Source organism: Hippichthys cyanospilos, chromosome 16 (assembly GCF_059441005.1).
Source record: "Hippichthys cyanospilos isolate Australia breed blue-spotted pipefish chromosome 16, RoL_Hcya_1.0, whole genome shotgun sequence".
NCBI lineage: Eukaryota > Metazoa > Chordata > Actinopteri > Syngnathiformes > Syngnathidae > Hippichthys > Hippichthys cyanospilos.
In genome coordinates, this window is record NC_142384.1 from 5072978 (window position 1) to 5097194 (window position 24217).

General features: G+C 38.9%; 1 protein-coding gene across 1 annotated transcript; it reads right to left on the bottom strand.

Moving 5' to 3' along the window:
* Positions 1 to 358: 358 nt before the first annotated feature.
* On the bottom strand, positions 359 to 23711 carry LOC148410260 (heparan sulfate glucosamine 3-O-sulfotransferase 3B1-like). The gene is made up of 2 exons (XM_088437158.1): positions 23135 to 23711; positions 359 to 5235 (listed from the first exon to the last, which is right to left on the bottom strand). The coding sequence occupies exons 1-2, from the start codon at positions 23578 to 23580 to the stop codon at positions 4617 to 4619; spliced, it is 1065 nt and encodes a 354-aa protein (XP_088293284.1). The 5' UTR covers positions 23581 to 23711; the 3' UTR covers positions 359 to 4616.
* Between the last annotated feature and the right edge of the window lie 506 nt (positions 23712 to 24217).

Genomic DNA, 24217 nt, shown 5'->3' on the forward strand with positions numbered 1-24217 from the left:
TTAGCATTAGCGCTACTTGGTAATTCCAATTGCTAGCACATATCGCTATGTCCCACAAATATTCTATATTTAGCCCTTTCTAAGATGCTCATCTTTGGAGGCTTCAATGTATGTCACTTGTGGAACAGCGAGCACACTTTCTGAGGCGCTTGCCACTTTTAGTGTGTAAGGGTCACATCAAAAGCGGTAGCAGCGGTCGCCTGCTAAAAGCAGCTAACAGCACAGCGCTAATTAGCTCGTTAGCTCTCTAATGTGCAAGACGTTCAATTACACACAGCGGTGGTGAAGACGACGAGGGAGATGAAGTTGATTAGGACTCATTTGAAAGTTTCAAACAGAGACCAGAGTGCAATTGGGACACATTTTGTGAAACATATTTATTACTTCATAAAAATGACAGCATTTAACCTGCTTCATTTCAGTGTTCAAACAATGCGTATAGCAAATTTGTGCCGCTGCGACAACAGGGATTGGCGTTTTTGGGTCAAATGTTTACATGTGTTGAATAAAACTCAACAAATGGATGTTTCCTTCCTTGTCAGGCTAATGTGTGTAGTGGACTCGCCATCAACTTAAGTATCACGAACATCACAGGTGAAAAAAAACATTATGGTCAGTGAAAAAAAAAAAGGTTCTCAATTTTATCTCGATTCAGATTTTAAAGCCTCACACCTGAATTTAACCTTAAACTCAGGAATGTTCTGAATCCTGAATTTAAAGTCACAATTTTCACTTTTAAGTTAAATTCTGATGATAAGATCTGACTTTACAGTGAGAATTCTGAGTTTATTCTCATGATAATTCCAACCTTAAACTTAGATAACAGAATTGACTTAGTCCGACTGTTCACTTTTGAGTCAGATTTCTCACTTAATTCTGACTATAAAATTCTGACTATTCTCAGAATTCTCATTCAAGGTCGAATTCTAAAAAAATTTCTGCTTACTTTCATGACTTAGTGACTTATTAATTAGTGAGAACAAAAACAGAACATTGAAGTCAGAATTCTTACTTTTAAGGCAGATTTTTAAGTTTATGGTTTAAGTCAGGCTGATTGAAGTCAAAATTCTCAGAGTTGTTTAAGGTAGGATTTTCACTTTAAAGTCAGAATCCTCATTTTATTCTGACTTTAAAGTCAGAATTTTATCTTTAAGGCAAAAAAAAAATCTCCCTTTATTTTAAAAAATCTTCAAAATGAGAAATAAAAAACATCTCAAGTTATATCAAATTCTCACTTTAGAGTTAATTTTAAGTTGAGGAGTTTCACTTTAAAATAAAAATTCCGCTCACTTTAATATACATTCAGTAAAAATAAAGTCAGAATTCTCATGTCAGAACTCATTTTGAAATAGAACGATCACTTTATTCTGAATTTGAAGTCAGAATTCTCACTTTAAAGTTGGGATTCTGATTTTATTCTCAAAAGTCTGTCTTTAAAGTCTGACTTAAATAAGAATGCAGAATTCTACTTTAAAGCCTCAGTTCTCAGAATAATGTCAGAATTCTGAGATGAAAATGAAAATCCTGCCTTTTTTTCCCCCCTCTGGTCCATAATCCTCTTCCATACATTAGAGCCCTTCGGGTGCAGCTTGACAAGTTTAAGCATAATCTTGGCTTCCAAATTGGCAGATCTTTGTAAAACAGCTAAAATCATCCCATAATGTGACTACTGGAAGCAGCCTGCAATCTTTGAGAGAAATATTATAGAAGCCAGACGTTTGCGGAGGAAATATGAAATTATGATATAAAATTGAATTGGGCGTAAAGGTCAGCCATAACCTGACGAGCATTAATGGATCTGTGTTTTATTGCAGCTCTCCAGCGATGGCGGCAGCGCCATCCGTCGGGTCTAATTGACGTGTTGAGGAGCTATTACCGTATTGATCGAGCCAGTCGAGTGACACTGGATCAGCGGAGGCCCGCATCGACCTTACTGAGTGAGTCCGCTGAGGGTCAAACAAATGTTAAGGGGATATTACTAGTTGGAGCGCAGGCAAGTTGAGGTGAGGCCAAAAGCAGCCGGTAAGATAAGAACAAGAAAGAAAAATGACACAAAACTTAAAAATGAAGAATGAAACTCAGCTGGAAATACCCGTAACGACTTTTGTGCTTTGAGGAATAAAGTTGTTTGGTCAATCTAGAGCAGCCTTTAGCAAACTTGGCGTCACCAACCCCATCAAAAAAACCTCTCTCACAACTCTTTAATTACAAAAAAAATAAATAAATCACAATAACAATCCTTTTTGCAGTATTTTGACCATTTTTGTGTCATTTTCTTCCATAACATTCTGGCAGTATTTTAGCCAATTGATGGCACACTCCTGGTAGTGTGATAACTAAATGTTCGTGGCATTTTGAAACACCATCTGGGTGCAATTTCAGCTCCCTGGTGCCGTTCAATGCTTTGACGTGAAATGCCATTTTCTCCACGTCCTGTTTGCAATATTTTAGCTAAGGCAGTGGTCCCCAACCCCCGGTCGGCGGACCGTTACCGGTCCATGGATCAACTGGTACCGGGCCGCGTGGGCTGCACCGGAAATAATGTTTTGGAGATGTTTTAGTTTAATGGTACGCGTGTACCGAACGCGAATGAGGCGAACAAGCGGCGCGTTTTGGATTGTAGTCAATGGAGTTCGCGTGACTGAGCGCGAATGCACGTCGGGCGACGTGATGGACTCGAATGGAGCGACGCAAATGGCCGCGCGCGGTCACGAGAAGCGCCTTTTGAGTGAAGTTATTTTTTATTTACTTTTTCCACGTTTCGAGTCGCCACAGCCAATCAACTTCGGGAACAGTCAACGGCTCACGCAGGGGGCAGGAATGAATCATGGCGGCCGCTTTGCTGTTACCGGGAGCGATCCAACACAGCCAGCTGAGCTTTCAATACGAAACAGAGCCAAGCAAGAGCCCTCACCTGGTTTGTCGAAAGGAGGAAGCGAGAACTTGGGACAACTGGTATGTGCAGCGTTTACTTCACTTAACAGCTGTTGAACCGTAGTTACTGTGCTAAGCTAACGATCGCGCAGCATTGTCAGCACGATATTTAGCATGGTCTCGGCCACTCGATTGCGACATTGAAACTTTTATTTTTTGACAGGCGAGTATTGCCGCAAAGAATAAAGGTGCTGTCGGTGAAAATATTGGCTCTGTCACATCCCAGAAAAGTGAAAGTTCTCAGCAATGCTCTTTTTTTTTTCCAGATCTACTGTGAAGTGCACAGCAAGCTCGCCCCCCTCCCCTCTCCTGAGCTAAGGGATGGCACACTCCTGGTATCGTAACAACTAAGTGGTCGTGAAATTGGACATGATGCAGCATTTGGGTGAAATTTCAGCTCACTCTTGCCTTTCAATGTTTTTCCTTTGATGTGAAATGCCCGTGATGCAAAAATCAAAGCATTAGACAAAATACTGCACAAAAGTTAAAAGATCTTAAAAGTGAACTCAGAGACTTGTTTTTAAACACATTTGACATGTTTGAAGATAATGAATGTGCAATGTAGCACTCATTTTATGGAAATTAATCATTAAATTACCCATTTAACCCTTTGACCAATGTCGCAAATTCACATAAAAATCCCTTCCACTCCAAAATGATCCAAAAATAGCGTCTGTATTCTTCTACTGTTTCTGTACGCATAACTAAAAATTATTTTGCAAGTGTTAGTCTCGTCAGATTTCAGTTGGAATAAAACACTACGTTCTTATTTTGAAACGCTAAGATTGACTTGAGAAATGCCTCCAATTTTGGACTGCAAACTACTTGTTGCTAACATGAGGGAGTAGAAAAGCTCCTGTAAGTTTTAACTCCCCCCCCCCAAAAAAAAAACAGCTCTAACATCAACCACAAGAATCTCCGAACCTGAGATGTGAACGGGTGTTTTTTTTTTTTTTTTTGATAACTGTAGCGTGTTGTCGCTAATTTGTATCATACCTAATTTGACATTGTTTTCCAGCAAAAAAAAAATAAAAAAATAAAAAAAACACCCCATAATTTGGTTAGTTATTGGATAGAAATTCAGGCGTTCAGGGCTTATAAGTAATTGTGTAATTTATCTATCGCAAAGTAGGTGCTGGTTAAATTGACGAGCAACTAGCATTTTTGAAAACACACCCCATCATTAGTCCTTTTTCTTTTTTTTACCTGAAAAAATTAGACCAGCCAGCCACCCACAGGGGTGCACACATTAGAATGTGGGAATCCCTGATCAAGTGTAAACCTGGTTACACAGCTTAGCAATATCATCTCATAGCAATAAATTATGATAAAATAGATTTCTGAACTCTGTACATATCTGGCAAATATACTCTACAAGCTTTGGACGATACACTTCTATCAAAACACACACATGTTTGTACGGCTCTACTTGTGAGAGGACATCCTTTGACATCATGCATTTCTTATCCCTTAACCCTCAGCGGAACCGTCATTTGCCTAACCCTAAACCTTACCCTAATCTCAACCCTAACCCAATTCAAACCTATACTCTAAAATCAAGTCTTGACCCTCAAAAAGGGCCTGAATAAGTTTTGACCGGCCTAAATGTCCTCACTTCTCTAAAACGTCCCCACTATGTCAAAGCGGTTCTCACAAGTACAGTCGTACAGGAACACGCGCACTCAGTCCCAACCAAAGTCATGGCCGGTCATCTGGTAAAATCTCCTATTAAAGGGCTTGTAGAACTCTCGTAGTCTCTGCACCACGTCCGGGTCAATATTGGGATGGGTTCTGCCTTTAGTTTTGCCCAGGCAGTGGGGTTTGCTGTTGCCCTCCGGTCTCTTGAGGCAAGGGAAGCCCTTGGCCGGGTTAAAGTGGAAATGCTTCTCGGTGACCACCCTCCTGAGGCCCAGAAAGTCCTGGACCCGCGCCACCTCGCCGGCAGGGTCGCTAATGAGCCGCTCGCCGCTGACGAACAGTAGCTGCTCCATGGGGAAGTACCGAAGCCATCGCTCCAGGTGCTTGGCGTACATGCCGATCTGAACGGCGCTCCACGCCGTGTCGATCACGCCCGTCGACGTGTTCTTGAAGGTCAGGCTTTCGAAGGATGGGATGTCTGGCTTCTTGGAGCGGGTCTGCGTATAGTCCGAGATGGCTCGAGTGACCGGGTCTCGGACCACCACGATCAGCTTGGTGTCTTTGGACATGCTGTAGATGCGAGCGGGGACCTCCTTGGTGATGTAGTAGCTGGGCGTCTTCTCCATGGTCAGCTGACCCTCGGAGGACTTTGGCATCAATTCCCTGCAAAAGACAGCAAGATCATTAAGTGTGTGTCATCGACCGTTTGTTTAGAATTTTATGCTTATTATAAAGTGGAAGGCTGATACCAAAATTGTTTTTTTTTCCAAGAATATATATTTTTTTCCCACATCTTAGTCACTGTATTAGCTACATAGAACTCATATCGCTCATATAGGATGGACTCATATACTGCTGTGTTTTTGCAGTCACAATTGAGACAGTGCTGTGAGATATGTGTGCAGCTCCCAGTATTATAATATATTATACTATACTATAATAACAAAAACAGAAAGCTTGCATTGAAGCGCTTAACAGCTAACTTTATATAAACCCTGCAACCACAAACACAACGTTGTATGACCTATTTTATTTTAGGCTTTTCAAATTCAACAGTTTTATAGGTGCAAAGAGTAATCTACGATTAATCAATTATATCAAATAAATATTTTTTTCTCAAAATGATTATCCTAGCACTTTTTTTCATGTAAATTGCTTTTGCTTTGAAATACAATCAACATGTTTTGTCTTTTTTTTTTCCTGACATTATGGACAAAACCGGTAACTGAATCATAAGAAATGTAGTTGCAGTTTTTCTTCAAAGTTATTGATCAATCAACATATGAACAAACAGATGATCCACAGATAATTACTTAGACATTACTTAGAAACTGTAACTTTTTCAGAGCCAGAGTATGCCTCACCAAAAAAATTTAACAGAAAATACATCTTTGTCATATAAAAGCCGCACTGGACTATAAACAGTAGGTTGTAGCTATAGGTATTTTTGCACATAGGTGGTACATAGTTTCAATTTTTCTTGTCATTTAAAACTTTTTTTTCAAAGTGCCTGGTTACAATAACATTATTTAGAAACAATAGAAGCACCAACATATTTTCAACATAACATTGACACACTCCGATTGTTAGAATACTGTACTAATACAATTGTAACACACCTGATTGCGTTTATTATTAGAGAGTTTCCCCTGGTGGCGAGTAAAATAGCAATTCAAACTCAAAATAAATCAATACTTGATAGAGTCTTCTTCTGTCTCCCCCTTCTTATCCCCTCACCAGTAAGATTACCTCCGAATGTCTGGATAAAAAATAAAATAAAATGAAAAAATACCTGGACTGGACTATAAGACACAGGGTTCAAAGTGAGAGAAAAAAGTATCGGCTTAAAGCACGAAATTCACTGTAATTTATTTCCCATATTTGGTCTACACAAAGAACAGTGTCTGCAATGGACTGCTTGTACATAAGTGCAAATATTGCAGATTTTGGATTTAGACTGATATAATCCAAAACTGTTTTTTTGGCTGATGTCGGATCAAAAGACAATGTCACTACCGGATTGGGCCACCCCTATTAAAAACAGCTGTCAGACTTAACTCTTTTTTTGGAAAAACTATCACCCTATTGAACCTGGACAGGGTTCAAATTCGGAAGCTGAGGCTTAAAATGGCCGCCAACAAGAAGACAAATGTAGACAGGGTGTCCGGCATTAACGGAGTGCTAAAGTGTTCCTGACAAGGACTGGCCTGCCAGTTTGGAAATACCAAGCCTAAAGGGAGACACGTTGATTTTCGTCTCCTACATTTAATCTACCGTGAAAGCTCAATCATCTTTCAGATCTCACATTGAAATAGCGTGCACCTTCATTACCGCACACAAAAGCCCTGAATAGGCGGCATTACGCTTCTTAATGTCACTCGCCTGCCCTTTTTTTTTCATCTCGTATTTCTCTGTAATTCCGTGTGAAGATTTGTTAAGATTGCTGGAATCCGTGCAGGCAAAACCTCAGAGGCGTTTAGTGGCGTTTTGACCCCGGATGCCTCGACTTGATCATAATGTAGCCTGTTAACTGCAGGCCTGACTGGATAATGGCTCAAGTCAGAGAAGGGGGTAATCCCCCTTGAAGACGAAAACTGGGAGGTTGCCTTGTCAGAAATTTATGACCCAAACAACTCAACTCACGGGATTTTGAGTTGCACTTAGTTGAAACCAAGTACAGTGGCACCTCTACATATGAAATTAATTTGTTCCAGAAGTCCAGAAAGTTGATTAATAATGCTTTTTTTCTTATTTCAAATACTTTGACATTTTAATATATATGGTCTTTTTTTCTGATTTAGACTAACCTGGAACCTGCATAAATGCTGTAAAATGTAGTGAACAGTTGTTGAAAGTTGATTTGCATTGCTCTCTTTCTTTTTAAGGCTCTTTGAAGGTTATTTTTTCCCTTGATTTAGACAAACCTGTAACCTGTATAAACACTGTAAAAATGTAGTTAACAGTTGTTGAACGATGATTAATATTGTTTTTTTTTCATATTTCAAGCAATTTGATTAACTTGGTCATTTTTTCAGATTGAGAGTAACCTGTAATCTGTATAAATGCTGTAAAAAGTAGTTAACAGTTGTTGAAAGATGATTTATATTGCATTTTTTTCAGGCTGTTGTCGTGCTTGGTCGTTTTCATTTTTACTGATTGAGACTTAGCAAAAAAAAAAAAAAGTGAAAAAAACCCCATACTGATTGAGACTAACCCCTGCGGCTCGGTGGTGCAGTAAATAACGCGGTCTGAGTTCGAATCCAACTGGCTCTGACCATCGTGCGTGGAGTTTGCATGTTCTCCCCGAGCCCGCGTGGGTTCTCTGCGAGCACTCCGACTTCCTCCTTGGACATACCAAATTGTCCTTAGATGTGATTGGGTGCATGAATGGTTGTTTGTTTCTGTGTTCCCTGTAATTGGCTGGCAACCAGTTCAGGGTGTCCCCCGCCTACTGCCAGAAGCCCGCTGGGATAGGCACCAGCAAGCCTGTGACCCTTGTGAGGATAAGTGGCTCTAGAAAAAGGAAGGGTGGATGAGACTAACCCTTAACCTGTATAGAAAGAAGTGATTTATATATTTTTTCTCCTTTTGTCAGAGTGTCAAAAAGGATACAGTTCGAGGTATACTTTTACAATTTTCATCGATAAAAATGGAATGGTGGGGTACATCTTTCCTAGTGCAAAATATGATTGGAAAGCACAGCATTATGCGAATTTATTCTCTGTTATCTTTCGATCCATCAGTGGAAAAGCACTTCACCCCAAATATGTTCCTGCTTTTAAATCAGCACACGATGTGTTTACAAGAATCCATCGTGCCAGATTTCTGAAGGCTTACATCAGACCTAAATGACTTTAATTGTAGTACTCAAAGGTTTTTGAGAGTAAACTAGCGATCAAGCGGGAAAGGAATGGAGTCGTGTCATTAAAGTGATTACTGTCATTTATGTGTTGGGACACGCTGGAGCAGGGTCAGCCTCTCGGCTTCTAACGCAACATTTTTTAATATTACCCATAATAGAGCAAAAGCCAATGTTTGGAAACTTTTGAAGTGACGGTGGAAAGAAATAAGCATCGTCGCCCCGTGTGGGGAACACATCGCACCTGTGCCACCTGCCACTTCTTTCCCTCAGTCTCTTAAGACCTTGATGTCTTCCACACTTTTTGCATTTGTTTCCCTCCCCGAGAGCCTGAGGCGCTCGTTGTCATGGTTAATCAAGCCGAGTGTGAAAAGCACAAACAGCCTTAGTGCAATTATCATTCATCTCTTATTGTGCGTGGACCGCCCTAAAAGATTAACAAAAGCACACGGATGTCATTTTTCAAAATGCATTTGTCATTTGTGCAATGGTTTTGTATTGCCGTATTTTTTGGACTATAAGCTGCGACTTTTTCCTCATGGTTTGAGCCCTGCGGTTTATAGTCCAGTGCAGCTTATCTGTGTTCATGGTTTTTTTTTTCTTTGCAAACTACCAGCAAGCAAATGTGTGTATCTGTTCGCGGTGTCAATTTATGGAACAACTATGAAATAGAACTGAAAAAATGTGAATCAATGGCTGTGTTTATAAAGGGTTAAAAAAAAAATACATATATATATATATATATATATATATATATATATATATACACACACTGATATTTAACAGCTATTTAACTCACAGTATTTTGTTAGTGTTGAAAATATCCATCCATTCAATTTCTATAAATATGTTGGGACTAAACATGCTGGCATGTTCAGTCTGTTAAAGAGAAGATGTTGGCAGACAATTACAAAAAAAATAATTAAATGACTAAAATAAAAAGTATAAACTTCATACCATCTTTTTGCATAAAGATCTGATGTTATTACCTGCGGCTTCTAGTCCAGTGCGGCTTATAAGTGACTTTTTTTTTTTTTTTTTTTGCTCATATTTTGCTGCTGCGGCTTATATACCGGTGCTGCGAATAGTCCGGAAAATATGGTATGTTTTGAGCAGGCATTGGCTGATATTAGATTCTGACTGTGTCACAGTATCATGGAATCTTTTTTTTCCCCTTGAAATAAATGCATTAACATACCTCTTTGTTTATTAATTGTTCTTAGCAAGTCACTTGCAGTGTCACCTGTACCAAGAAGTTAAAAAAAAGCAATTCCCGTTTTATTTTTTATAGAGGCAGCTAGTTGAGTCAACTCTGCAAGCACTAGTGATACATTTTCATTAGTCCTATTATTGGAGAATGGCACCAAGTTTGCACGAAGGTCCACTGTGAGGTTACACTAGACTTTAAAAAGAAAAAATTATTTTCAAAACAACTTCGATTGTTGTCATTTTTAACCCTTCAAATTATACACCAAGCAAGTTCGTTGGACTAGCATGAGTAGAAATTTTTGTTTTCTGATAAAACATGAGCACTTACTTTTGCCTTTTTGAACCGCTCCTTATCCATGATTTTAGTTCTTTTTTTCATATTAAATCACAATTTTTTGAGTGTGCTTTGGCTCCAGTCTCCCTGCATTTGGATCTACAACTCCCCACCATCCTAGGACATCACAGACCTTTTAACAACATGGTAAAACATCAAAACAGTTATTAGCCCATACCGAGCTCTGATTAATTTGCTCTTAATTTGAAAATAAAAATTTACTGTTCCTGTCCAGCCAATTAGTTATCGCACTACCAGGAGTATGCCATCGCTTGGCTAAAATACTGCAATAATGATGTGGAACAAAATTACTCGAATATGGTCAAACTATTGCACAAGGGTTAAAAAAAAAATTCAGATTCCTGGATAAAGCCTGTTTAAATCTCACGCTCCCCCATTTGTAAATCAACACACAAGAGTGTTTGTGAAAACTGCAGGTGTACTTAACGGTCAGACCACTGAGTGTCCTATTCTGTTTAACTTCACAAAGTTCAAAACAACCCATCCGAATGGGTTGTTTAGGTCCATTAAGGAAGAACTATGCTCCACATTAAAAGTTACTGCTACCTTTGCTTTTATGTGCTATACGAATAGTCAAACTATGCAGACGCTTACACATAAACATCCTGCGCGCTCTTAACGGTCCTGAGGATCCTTGAAGGTCTGGCAGATAACAGCAGTTAAGAAGAGGTGTATTGAGGGTGATGTTCGTAGAGTGACGCAGAGCGAGGAGCGGCTTTGTTATGAGCTGCGGCTGTTTAGTCTAGCCTGCAGTCAGGTGCGTCCATTAAAGCAAGCCCCTGTGTTTGGAAAGCCTTTGTTTGCTTTCAGCGCTATCACAAGGGCGGGTTCAAAGGTACCACTTGTGTCTCATGATGCCACCAGTAGCGGCCTGTACTCAAATTGCACTTCAAGTGGCAAGTGACATTATCTGTGTATTTTTTTTTTGACAGTCTATCCCAACCAAAAGCAAGAATTTTATCTAATGCTAATGCTAATGCTACTAATAATGTTGTTTAAACTGACGGTGTAAGGTAAGTCTCCTTTTTTTGTTCCATTTATGACTACGATTAATAGTATCGTTATTGTATGTTTAATATTATGCATTCAAATTACCTCCTTTAATTCCAATGATATTTTTACGTTTATAAGAGTCCACACATTCAATTCCAGGTAATTATTGAATTTTTTTTTTTTTCAACTATTTGGGTATACGTGGGTCTAAAAATGGCTGTCATGAAATGAATTAAGTCCAAAAGTAATCCATTACTTTAGTATGTGAGGTAATTTATTACGGTAATATTGAACAATTTTAACATGATGCAGCCAAATTAACTCATTCAATGCCAAAGACGTATTTTTATAAAGTCCAGACATTCAATCCCAGGTACCAGGTAAAAAAAAAAATCTTCAAATATTTGTATTTAAGTGGGTCTAAAAATGGCTGTGACAAAATTAATCCATTCCAAAAGTAATTAATTAATTTAGAACCTGAAATAATTCATTAACATAATATTTATTTAGGTCATCAATTACTTTCGAAATTATTTATACAAAGGAAATTATTTATTTTGGTACTTAGTTCATTTTATCCCAGCCATTATTATCCCCTCCTTTGGCCAAACACGAAAAAAAAAATGAGAAAAGTATAAATACGTATTAAAGATTGAATGTTTAGACTCTTACATATCTTAAAAATATACATTTACGATTAAATGGGTAACTTTTTGGAACCTCCTTTATCCAAATGCTTGGAAAGAAAAAATAAATTAATTAAAAAATATTTGGTTGAATATCTGGACATAAAAATAAATCTTTGGGAGTGAATGAGTAAATATTAGAATTGCATAGGAAGAGGTCACAAATGTATACATTTATTTACGAATAACTATCATATCTTTTGATGCCCTCAGAAATAATGATAATATTCCCGGATCATTTTAACCCCGGATTTGCCTCTTTATTGAAGAAAAATCAATCAATAAAAAAACATTTCCCAAAAATGGGTCATTTTGACCCACAAATGAACAGGAGGGTTAATTACCAATTGCCTTTTTTCACCAAAAGATGACCATAACGACTTCATTAAAGTGACATTCCCAACACAGGTCGATGGGTTCTAATCTACTTTTTCAAGTGTTGTGAAGGGTTACGTCTCCCCTTTGAAAAACATATGAAGTTGTTGGTATGCGGCCACTTGAAATAATCTCAACAAGACAAGTTCCAGACTCCAATCAAATGGTCCTGTGAGGCCATCCGTCATATCACAGTGACGAGGAACCATCGACACATGACTTGACGTACGGGATCTTCCCACGGCAGTAAAAATAGAGCGCGGCCTCCATTATTATTCACAGCTTAAGTAGTAAGAACCCAAAGTGTCAGCCATGCATTAGTGCCACATTGTGCCCCAGACAATTATCACCAGGATGGGCCCGCATATGCGAACGATAATAGAATCATTACAGGCCAATGTAAGCCCCTTATACACGGTACGGTACGGTACGGTACTGTAGCAGCTTTTTGGCAGCACATGCTGGCGAGAGAAAGTGTTTACATGAAGCAAGAAAGAAAGTTGAGACTCTGTAGAAAATCGGGAATTAAGAGGCGTGTTTATTTCTGTTATGTTATCTTCCATTATTTTTGGACTCCTCTAGATGGCGATCTTGGTTCAAAGAATTGGCTGTTAATCGGTACTTGACCATCCCTAGTTAGAAATAAGGCTAAAAAGGTACATAAATGCTGAGACTTTCATGAAAAATAAATAAATAAAAAAAGTTTCAAGGGAATTAATTGTCCGTTATCTTATCAGATTTGTTCTATCGTGAATGTTGAGCAGGTTAAAAAAGTAGATGGATAAATGAAGCTTCGTCAAGCACTTGTCACTCTTGGTTTGAAGGTGCAATGGAAAGCTAATATATTACTATTGCAGTAGTTAAACCATCTAAAGCAGTGGTTCTCAAAGTGGGGGTCCGTGAAGTCATTTGGGTGTTTTGGAACTGATTTAGTTTAACAGTTACAGATTTGTGTCTTGTTTGGCTTAGTCTTTGGATTTTGGCGCCACCTCTGGCTGCTGTTGATAATGCATTTCGTGGTGGCGAAGGTGGTGTTCCAACAAGCGCTGTTCCTTCTCTTTGCGAGATCTGGCCCACGACTGTCTGTGAGTTGTGTTTTCTTCGTTTGAATGTTGCCATTGATGTAAATTAGCCCGGATGAGTCGTTTGTTGGTCCAGTTTGTGGCTGTAGATAACATGCTAGCTAATGTTAGTTTTTATCTTCAGCATGTTGTTTAGCGTTGCCTTCCATGTCTTTAGCTCGTCAGCATTTTGGTTTGTGCTACCTATTTCCTTTTGGTAAATTTTAGCATATGCAAATGTCTTCCATTGATAATCATACTCGTTTGCATCTAATTAAAATTTTGTATTCAAAGCAATATTATTTGCAATTTAGTTACACAATTGATTTAATACACGCATGTATCTTAATTTAGTAAAATATAAAATTTTTGCATATGGGACTTACCTGAGTTATGTTTCGTGTATTTTCTTTTCTTTACAGTTTTACTTGTACAATATAAATACTACTGACACAACTAAATGAAAGAAGAGTTACACTCATTAGCTGTTCACTGTCTGACTACCTAGATAGAAGCCATTGGAGCACCTACGAAGAAAAAAACATTGGGTTATTAATCAAAAAATATATAGATGTGTGTTCATTTCATTTAAATTTATATTAAATTGTGAAGATATTCATGACTCTTCAATAAAAAGCAATCAATGCAACCAGATTAATATATTTTTTAAAATGTAAGAATTTTTGTCAAAATGCCAACAAAGCTAAAGCAGCATTTTCTTTTATAATGCCGTGTTTGACTAAATAATTGGAAAATTGACCCAGTTTGTGATAAGGAGGCGTGCAATTTGGAAAACTTGCCTTCTAAAACGGGTCCCTGACTCCAAATGGTTTGAGAGCCCCTGCTCCAGAGGAGTAAAAAAAAAAAACAAATTACAAGTGCTTCATGAAGCTTCATTTTCCCATTACTATAAAATGTCCCCGCGCCACAAGATATTCACTCTGCTTAATCTTTCAGAGGCATCAGATCTGCCTGTTGTGACTTTGATGGCAAGAGGTTTTAATACGCTCAAATTTGGTCCGATTATCGAGATGTGTGTACAACACTTTCCCGCTTTGAATGTGAGCCCGCAGGCTTCAACTAGCTTCCGGGGTTTTATTCTTCTTTGAAAAATGATTCCACCTGATTGTGGGTATGTGTCTACTCAGCTTCAAAGGCAAAGGTAGTGAGTCTTCTTGTTACGGCTCTGATGCCACAATCTGTGGAATCCGCGTGAAAGATGCTATAGTGTGGCTTCAACCTACTCTGACGTTTCGATTCGACTGCCAATATGCAATCAAACTCCAAAGAACACTAAATGTGTTTTATTTTGAGTCAAGTAGTTCACCATGAGCTCAGTGAGATAGCATCAATAATATGTCAAGGATTCAAACATTCGGAAAACAGAATCGGCTATTATTTTTTTGTAAGTCAAGTACTTGAACATTTTCCCACGAAAAGGTGAAAGTTGAGATCATTCCGTGAAAGACAATCATCACATTTGCAGACAAAAAAAACAAATAAATAGATTTAGTATGATTTAGTTGTCGTTTTAAAATTCTAAGCTTTTAAAATGAGCTCAATCAAAGATTTTGTAAGGGTCATAATGCTGGCTGGGTGGTTTTCTAGACACATTTACAATACATACCAACTTGTTAATTTTGGCATTTAAAGGGATAGTCCACTAATTTAATTACTTTTAGCAATAAAAATATATATTTTGTCCAAAATCAGCTTTTATAGCCACTTTTAGACACTTTAACTTAAGGCTTAAAAATATTTGAAAAAAAAGTATTACCTGGGATTGAATGTCAATGCAAAATGCAAAATTACGTCTTTGGGATTGAATCAGTTAATTTGATAGCTAAATTATGTTTCACAAATAATTTGTACTTTTAAAAACAGACCTTTTCACTAGCTGTCTACTGAAAACGGCATGGTATACATTGAAAGCTCAGGTAACGACCAAGGTCACATGACCAACAGATGAGCCATGATTGGTTATGACTCAAGCCTTGATCACAGGTGATCTCAATTTCAGTTAACAGCAAGTACAAAAGTGTGTTTTTGAAGGGATTATTAGTACGTGAAAAATTATTCAGTTCTTAAATTGATTAGAGAAAAATGAACTTTGTACTGCTAAAAATGGTGGAATAAATGGACAAATTATGCAGAAGCTATGCATGATAATTCCGTTAAAAATGATTTTAAATCAGTATTCTTTATTTTTGTCTGAATATTTTCCACTGAATATATTTTTTTATCATTCAAACCGTTAAATGTTTGTTAGATTTATTTCTTCCATTAATATCGTAATCGTCCAGAATGATTGAAAACAATCAAGATTTTATTTTACAATACTTACTCGATTGTTTGGATCAAACGGCCAAGATGTGGAGTGCCTCAAGGCTCAATTCTTTGACCCTTTATTTATATGCTTCCCTTGGGCCAAATACTTTGTAATTTTGATTGTTATGAATATCTGATGTCAATATTGCGTTATGAGCATATACCCCCCCCCCCCCCCCCCCAAAAAAAAAAAAACAACCTGTATATTATATTGTCCATATCCAAGATCTTTGATATTAGCACTGTGTCAACCTGGAACCCAGCCCATTCTTTTGTGTCCACTGCACTATTGTGGACATTTGTTTTCGGTCTGTATCATTGGTCCCACCCTACTAACTCCTAGTGTGCTCAGTTGAGGACATCTTTCCGATGATGTCTAGAGTCTGGATGGGATGGAATCAACTTTGCTGTCTTGCTGGGACACGTTAACCAGATATTTCCTGTTGAAAGCTAACAATCCACACAATTTCCTTTGTCTTTAGATCTAAACTATGAAGTTTGAGCACCTCTTTCGGTGACGCTAAGAATCCAGCCTTCTCACAGTGTAGTGAGTGCAGTTGCTTAGTCGCACGCCGGGCTGGGAGCGCGAGCGAAAGCAAACAACAGCATCAAAGCAAGCAAACAAAAGATGGCTGCGGCAGATTGTTGCTCTCTCAAGTTGGTTCCGACTTGCTGTCAGGGAGTCTCCAAGCGGGGAGACGGAGAGCGCCAGCCGCAGGAAGCCGCGCGTTCTCTCTGAAGATACTACAAAAGGAAGCCATGAGGAAGTGGGGAACAACTCTGGGGGGGATGGAGTTGAGTGAAGCGCCCCGAGAAAGCAGCGAGGCTTTGACAAATTGCTTCAGGGCAAAAACCCGGAGGCTTCTTGTAGCCGGATGAAAACCAGGAGGTGCGCGTTATCAGTTCTGAGAAATTATGACGGGGCCGGGTCTGATTTTAATGCCTGTAATGCTTGCGGATGTGTTTCCGAGGAAAAGTGTGAAACGCATTCATTCGAAATGCAGACCAGGATCGTGTGGAGAGCTTGCTCAGGTGCAAAGCGTGTGAAAACAGATGCAATTTTGAAAGGACTGGGTTGAACCCACATGTGTGGAAAGAATGGGCTAAAAAATATTGCTTAGTCATAGTAGTGGAGTTAGGGCACTGGCGGCCATGTACGTGGCCACTCGTGAATATATTGATGAGTGCATTGATTTTTTCACAGCATTTTCACATTAAGTTGCCACTCGCCAACTTGAATACTTTTGATTTCTTTGCAGCACTATCACATGGCTTTCAGCCATCTTATGCTGCCACAGTTGAGTGAATTGATTTTTTCACTGCGTTTTCGCATTACACTCAACCATCTTACGTTGCCATTAGCTGACTAGAGGACACTAACTTCTTCCCAGCGTGTTTGTTTACATTTTTTTTTTTTTTGCTGTTTTACGCTGCCACTTGCTAATTTGAATACACCTACTTCACGGTGTGTTTGCTCACGTTACTTTCAGCCATATTACATTGCCACTTGCTCACTTGAATACACTGACTTCACTGTGTAAATTTTCAAGTTTATTCCAGCTATCTTATTTTCCCAGTCGCTAACTTGAAAACGCTGACTTCTTCATGGCGTGTTTGTTTACATTACTTTCAGCTATATTACGGTGCTGCTTGCTAGCTTTAATTCACTGACTTCACAGTGTTTTCACATTAATTTCAGCCATTTTATGTTGCCGCTCACTAATTCTGTATACATTGATTTCTTGAAGAAAAATGCCACAATATATGGCACATGGTTGCGCAAATAAATGTGGAAGTGTTCCATGCACACTTAATCGGTAAAAATGTCAATGATTTTTTTCCTATAATGTATATCATGCAGTGCTAATCAAATATTCGTCTCCATCTGTGGTTCTTGATCTTTTTTCAGAAATGAAATACAAAAAAAGATGTGAAACAGTGCTGTGCCATCTGTTTCTGTCTTTGATTACGTAAACTATGGAACTACATTTGTTGTGGTATCTCTTATGTGTAATTTTTTTCAGCAGCTCGTTGGCTCACCTGCTGAAAAGTGGTGTCACTAATAACAGTGCACATTCATATAAAACTTGACAAAATTAAGTCATACAACATTTTGCAAAGGAGTGACAATGACACTTTAACATAAATAGCTTCATGTTTCAATTAATTTGCTCTTCATTTGAAAAGAACAATGTACTATTCCTGTCACTGTCTATGGAACCAAACGATTATTAAATTTTCAAATTAGGTGTCGATCAGTTTGATCATTAAATATTTGTAAAATAATCATTTATTTTCATACCACTTCTACAGTTCATCTTATGGGTCCTTAAATCTCCTCCTCACATGACATTCCTAGCATTAAACAAGCACTGATAACAGTTGGGGAAAAAAAAACGAGCAAATTGTCAGTAAAAGTGACAACACAAGATGGCTGCCCTCTGACTGTTCATTTATATACTGTATACCATAATTCTCCAAATATAAGACATTTTTTATCAAAAAAATGAAGGCCAAGAGTATGTGTGCGTCATATAAATGTTAATTTGAACATTCTATTTTTTTTTTAATACAACACCAAGCAGAGTTTTGACGCACAGGCAAACATTGTCCACATTTTTACTTACAATAATTACCGTAATGGGACGAGCTAGAGTGCGGAAGTCAGTTGGCTGTTAGCAACCAGTGTCTGTTGCAGCTAACATCAGCTTGTGTTAGCTGCGGTTGTTAAGGCATTATTTTCAATAAAAGAAGTGAGCAACCCGAACCAACGTCCCAGACCATCCTTGTTCACACGCAGGAATATTACTAAAAGGATCTTGTAAAGATTATGATGTGTCCATCTGATTCAATTAAGAGTGGCAAGGTGTGTCCATCGGTTAGAAAACATAGAAAGGTATTCCATTTGACTCATGTATTAAATGTGTTTTTTTTGGCATATACACACAATCATAAACTTGGGTTAACGCATATGGCGTGCATCTTTGGGTATTTATGGCAAAACAAACACAAGCTGAGTGGCGAGATAAAACAAAAATAACTGCTTCAAGCGCATTCAACATTACGTTGGAGTGGCGTTCACTGGCTGCTCATAATCTGGGAAATCTGAGACACACTTTACCCGCAACAAATATATAACTTACAGATAGGAAAAATCTACAAAGATGAGATTTATTCTGTTTCGCTATAGTTTTGACATTGTCGCCGAACTCTCTGTGCATCCTATACAAAGTAACATAGAAGTTACTTGAATTTGACGCTAAAATTAAGGGTGCGTCCTACACACAGGTGCGTCCTATATTTGGGGAATTTCAGTAAGTCCCTGGATGAAGCTGGCTCCCGCAAGATATCGCCGAGAGTCAAAACTCCTCCGAAGCTTGGAAACGTCTTTTCTTGGGCCTATTGCCATTGAATGCCCCCATTGTGGCGGCCCCCTGCCGATTGTCGTCAAAGGGCACTTTCACCCTCCTGAGCCCATTTGCATACAAAGTGAAGGCAGCCAAAACACGTTTCACACTAATTGTCTTCGGGGTTAATGCAGACCTCAGGGGTCCGCTGGAGTCCCCTTTCAATGAGCTCCTTAATGCCGTCGCGCTTTTCTAAAGGCTGCCCCGTAATTTACTGCCCTCTATCTGCCACTGCCTGCCACTGAGCTTGCCTCCAGGGGCTCAGCGGAGGATTAGCCCATCCTCGGTGAATTAAGACCAAGGCCGCCCATTGTTCTATGTGTGCATCCTCCAGGGGTAAAACATGATTTGAGCAATTAAGTCACATCACGGGGAGAAGAGCTTGATTTGCTGCGGAGAAATAGTTAACGGCATGAAAGGGAGAGGAGGAAATGGTTCCCACGGATTTCGGGGGACGAAGCGTGCGTGTCGCCGTGGCGTCCCGTAAATGGGCCCACCCAACTGACCGCCGCCACTTCCTTGTCCGTGGATGCTGAAGTGAAACCAGCTAATCAGCACCTTCCCACGCGCGCATGCTGGGGGAAGTTGCATCTGATTGGACACATTCATTTGTCTCTCAGGATGAGTCCCTTTTTTTTCTCCTAAAGTCTCTATGACAAAATTCAGTTTTATACAGGAGGATTGTACCTACGCTACTTTTGCACGCGTTTTTCTATTTGTTCATTTTTTCTTGCTGTTCTTCTCTCATTGTATTCGGACTTGCCAAAATAAATGTTCCGATACTTCAAGTTAAAAACGCTAATGATAACAAGTTGAGGCTTACTCTTGAGCTTCGCACTGCTGTGATTCGAATTATATGAAGGTGTGATAGAGTAGTATTTCAGCTGTCCTTTTATGGTTTTATTTTTTTCCAACCTGTGGTATTTATTATCCAGAAACAGCCTTCTTGTTTTACTCATTTTATTTTGTGGAAAACCATCAAAGGTAGGTTTGTCCCCATGCAACCTTTTTACTTTGGATATGATAAAGGTACTGTATCATTGTCCAATACCAATATTGAACTGATACGATATCAGCAGGAACGAGGTGCATTGTGTTTTGTATTTAGGTGTAAAATCTTAGAATACCATTCAAATAAAAAAACAATAGTCAGCAACAGTAATAGAGCTAGAACGGATTGTTTGTATATGTGTGCTATTTTCAGATATTTCGGATCCAGACAGATATAGGCCAATAGTATTGTTTGGGGGGGCTGATATTGGACTGATATCCAATCTAAATATCGAGATCGGGACACCCACACTCAGAGGTATCATGGTATTTATCTTTGTCTTTTATTTGTTATAATTACTCCTTTTATACCTTTTACTGCCCCCTAGTGTTCAGATTTTGAATTGAAAAAATCACCGTGCCTTGTCTTACAAAATGTTGCAACAGGACTGTGATGTTATTCTCAAACATATTACATTTGAGAATAAGTTTTTTTGTTTTTGAACACTACCAGGGTAAAATTGACCACAATTGCACGAGATCATTTGCATTATCAATGATTGGCACTCAGCTGATACTCAAAAGTGAGTACTTGTACTTGCCTGGGAAAAAGGAAGAAAAAAAACGTATGAATACATTGCTAGTAGGAATATCGCAATTCAATGTTAATATCTGATATCAATGTGATAAAAACATATAGAATTTTATTGGTCTACCCTCAATCTGAACTTCAATTGCGTCCACTGTAGTGGACATTTGCATTTCATTTGTATTTGTCGTTTGACTCATTGGATCTACCCAACCAAGTCCTTGTGTCCCCAGTAGATGACAACCTGCCCTTTGCAATGGTATATCATGTGTTTGTATGGAATGCAATAAAATTAGCTGTCTTGCTGAGACAAAATGGACACAACAGAGGACAAAAATGAATGAGCGGGTCTTAGTCCATATCGTTTTCCAGAAGTGTTGAGCATGTAAATTTTAATTTTGGGTTTTCTTTGAGTACAATCTCTTGGTCAAGTCTTTTCAAACACTTCAGGCTGAAAAATAAACATGTATTATTCCTGCTGATAATTAGATCGGAAAGGACTCTAGGCTCTGATATGGATAGTGTATCAGTAGTGGAAAGTTCCAATAATCAAGTTTCATCCAAAATGAACAATACATTTGTTGTTTTGATGATAATAGGAAATTAAAATGAGTGTAGCATGCCTTCAAAATTATTGTAAATATATAAAAAATATGTATTTTTAACTCATTGCCAGCCAAGGGATCTTTGACTTATACAGTCGTCAATGGCACTGAATGAGCTCAAATTTGAATTTGAGATTTCAAGGATTTGTAAGGAAAAAGCACAAGCAAGGACCCAATAATGTCACCAGTTCTCAGCGCTCGGTTGACAAAAAAAATTGACAAAATACTGTAGACCCCCCCCCAAAGACAGATAATCCCCAAAATGTCTTGAGAGCCTCGTAATCCCTGCGCTCTCACTTTGCACCTTCTACGCTGCCGTCTGAATTTTTCCAATTAGTGTATTTTTAGGGCAAAAGATAAGTAAAAGTTTGTGACATATTTCTGGGACGATAATCGTGTTAAAAGCAAATGTTTGCATCTAGTACCAGCGAGTTAAAAGCAGAGCAGCTTGATCCCTGATCTGATTTCTCATGTCTGCCCGGGCTCCAAGATGAAAACAAATGGCTGACAACGGATCAATAGAAGCGAAGGATTAATCTGCTTGAATTATACTCAGGGCTGCCGCGGGATGACAACATGATGTGCTTTGCCCAGTCGCAAATCTCAACTGCAGCCCCACTATTCTCAATAATCATAATCATGCAAGCATTTTGTTGAATGATAGCTTATCAAGGCGGATTGATTAGACGGCTTCGCTGTGCAAATGTTCCAGGAACACGCGAAGGTCCGGCAAATAAGAACGCTATCACTTTGCAAACAATCCCGATAGAGAACAGAGACATTTTGGCGGGGGCTTGCGTAAGCTCGCTTACACAACTACAAAGTAGTCTACCTTCCAACCACATCCTGCTGAAGGCAGTAGCTAATGGCATCATTTGACTCATCACCAAAAGCCCCTTCACTCGTCAGCATCCAATGCGCGACTCGTGGATGGAGAGATTTATCCATGGATAGAAAGATACTTCGATGAGATACTACACATAGATGTACGGATGGACAGATAGCAAGGTAGAGCTACACTAAAAATGATGGTGTGTTGGAGTTATTTCCTTTTATTATGTCAGGATCTTGTACGCAATAAAAATAATTTTGCTCCAGATGTTTTTATTTTGTGCCAACGCTTGACAAAATAGGATCGGAAAGAGGATCGCAAATTCAATGCCACACTTTTTCAGATAGATAGATAGAGATGGATGGATGGATGGATGGAAAAAATCAGTACAATAGACACTAAAGAGATGGTAAAATAGATACCAAAAATTTCTACCACACCAATATTATGAATTGATTGTATAATAGCAAAAATCAGTATTAGATTAGATTCAACTTTATTGTCATTACACATGGATAAATACAGGTAACGAAATGTATTATGAGTAGCAGTATGATAGATATTTATGATAGATATCACAAATTGAAAATACACAGATATTAGAAATTAGCAGTATCGTTAGTATAAATCATTACTATAAATACTATAAATCAAGTTCCATAGATAGAAACTAACCATGAAGCATCATAGCTATAGAGACACAATGAACGATTTCACTGTGGATACCAAAAGTCAATACTGCAAAATTGATACTCTACAGATATTATAAATCAACAGAGAGATACCATAAAACAATTCCATGGATAGATATTAACTATAAAGCATCACCATGAATCGTTACCATAGATACCAAAAATCGATACTGTATCATCAATAGAATATCATACTATAATAAATATAATGTATATATGTATATTTTATACGACTTTAGATAGATAGATAGATAGATAGATAGATAGATAGATAGATAGATAGATAGATAGATAGATAGATAGATAGATAGATAGATAGATAGATAGATAGATAGATAGATAGATGCGGAGCTGCACAAACAGTGGGGAACAATGAATGTGACTGATTTTAAGTTTTAAAAGGTCCTTTGGATTTGCTTGATTTGAACACATTAGTCGCATATGAGTACGTATGTCGAGCTAACTTTTTTTTTTTTTAAGAAAAAGAGGAAAAATGATCAGTCCACAACGTTTGACTCACGTGAAGCTGAGAAGCATGAACTTTTCGGATCTTTTTGAGAAAGTGATCCGAGCTCGCTCACCTGTACCAGTCGAGGCCCCTGTGGTAGTTGCGGTCGAAGAAGTGCGGCTCCGCGCCCGCCGCGCGCACGTCCGGATGCAGGCGCAGGAACTCGAGCAGGGCGCGCGTGCCTCCTTTCTTGACTCCGATGATGATGGCCTGCGGCAACTTTTGACTCTCCGACTCGTTGAGGAAAGCCGACGCCGCGTTCACGTCGCCTTCCTCATACTCGTCCGCCTCGTTGTCCAGCAGGTCCCGGGACGGGCGCGCCGAGGAGGCGCCTGCCGCCGCCGCCGCCGCTCCCCCGCGCTCGTACCCGAACCCGGGCACGGCCGAGCTGTAGCCCAAGCAGCAGTAGATCATGTAGACCCACAGGGACAACATGATGCAAAAGACGAACAGTTTGTTCTTCACGTGGGGTGCTGCTGGCACAACATGGAGACCGTGCACAACCGGACTATATTCCATAGGAGCCGCTTCGCGTCCAGCTGGTAGCGGGCATCTCGGCAAAGTTCACCGCGCTCGCCAAACTTTCAAAGTAGACATTTTCCTGTCAACTGACGTGTGATGAGCTCCTCAGGTGAGCGTGCGTCACTTGCCGTGCACCTTGTGAGCGCACACGCACTGGAGCGACAAGTTATCACCAAGTCAAGACTCTCATAATGCGTTAAAGTGCACTTCCGAGTTGGCGCTTCAAAGTAAATCAATCCAACGCGTCGAAAGTGAGCGTCCCTTTCAGCCAAATCAAATCATTGATAATCATTTTGTTTGCTTTTTATGAATTTCTTTGTGTTTCTTGCAAATTTACTGTGATTTTAACACGATGTAAAGCCGCTGACTGAATGCTTTCTTTTATTTTGGTGGTTACCTTACTATTGGCTGGAATGAATTGAGGCGTCCTCTTGTGAATAACTGTTACTGTAAATAATGTAAAGAGGAATTGTTAATGTGAATATGAATAATTGATCGAATGTATTGAAATATCACGTGGAAGTGGAACACATCCTGTTTTGTTTATGCAAGTCAGAAGCAATCTAATTTGATACGCTGTCAATGCGTTAAGGACAAGAAATCAAAAATTCAAGATTTTTCCAGCCTTTCAAAT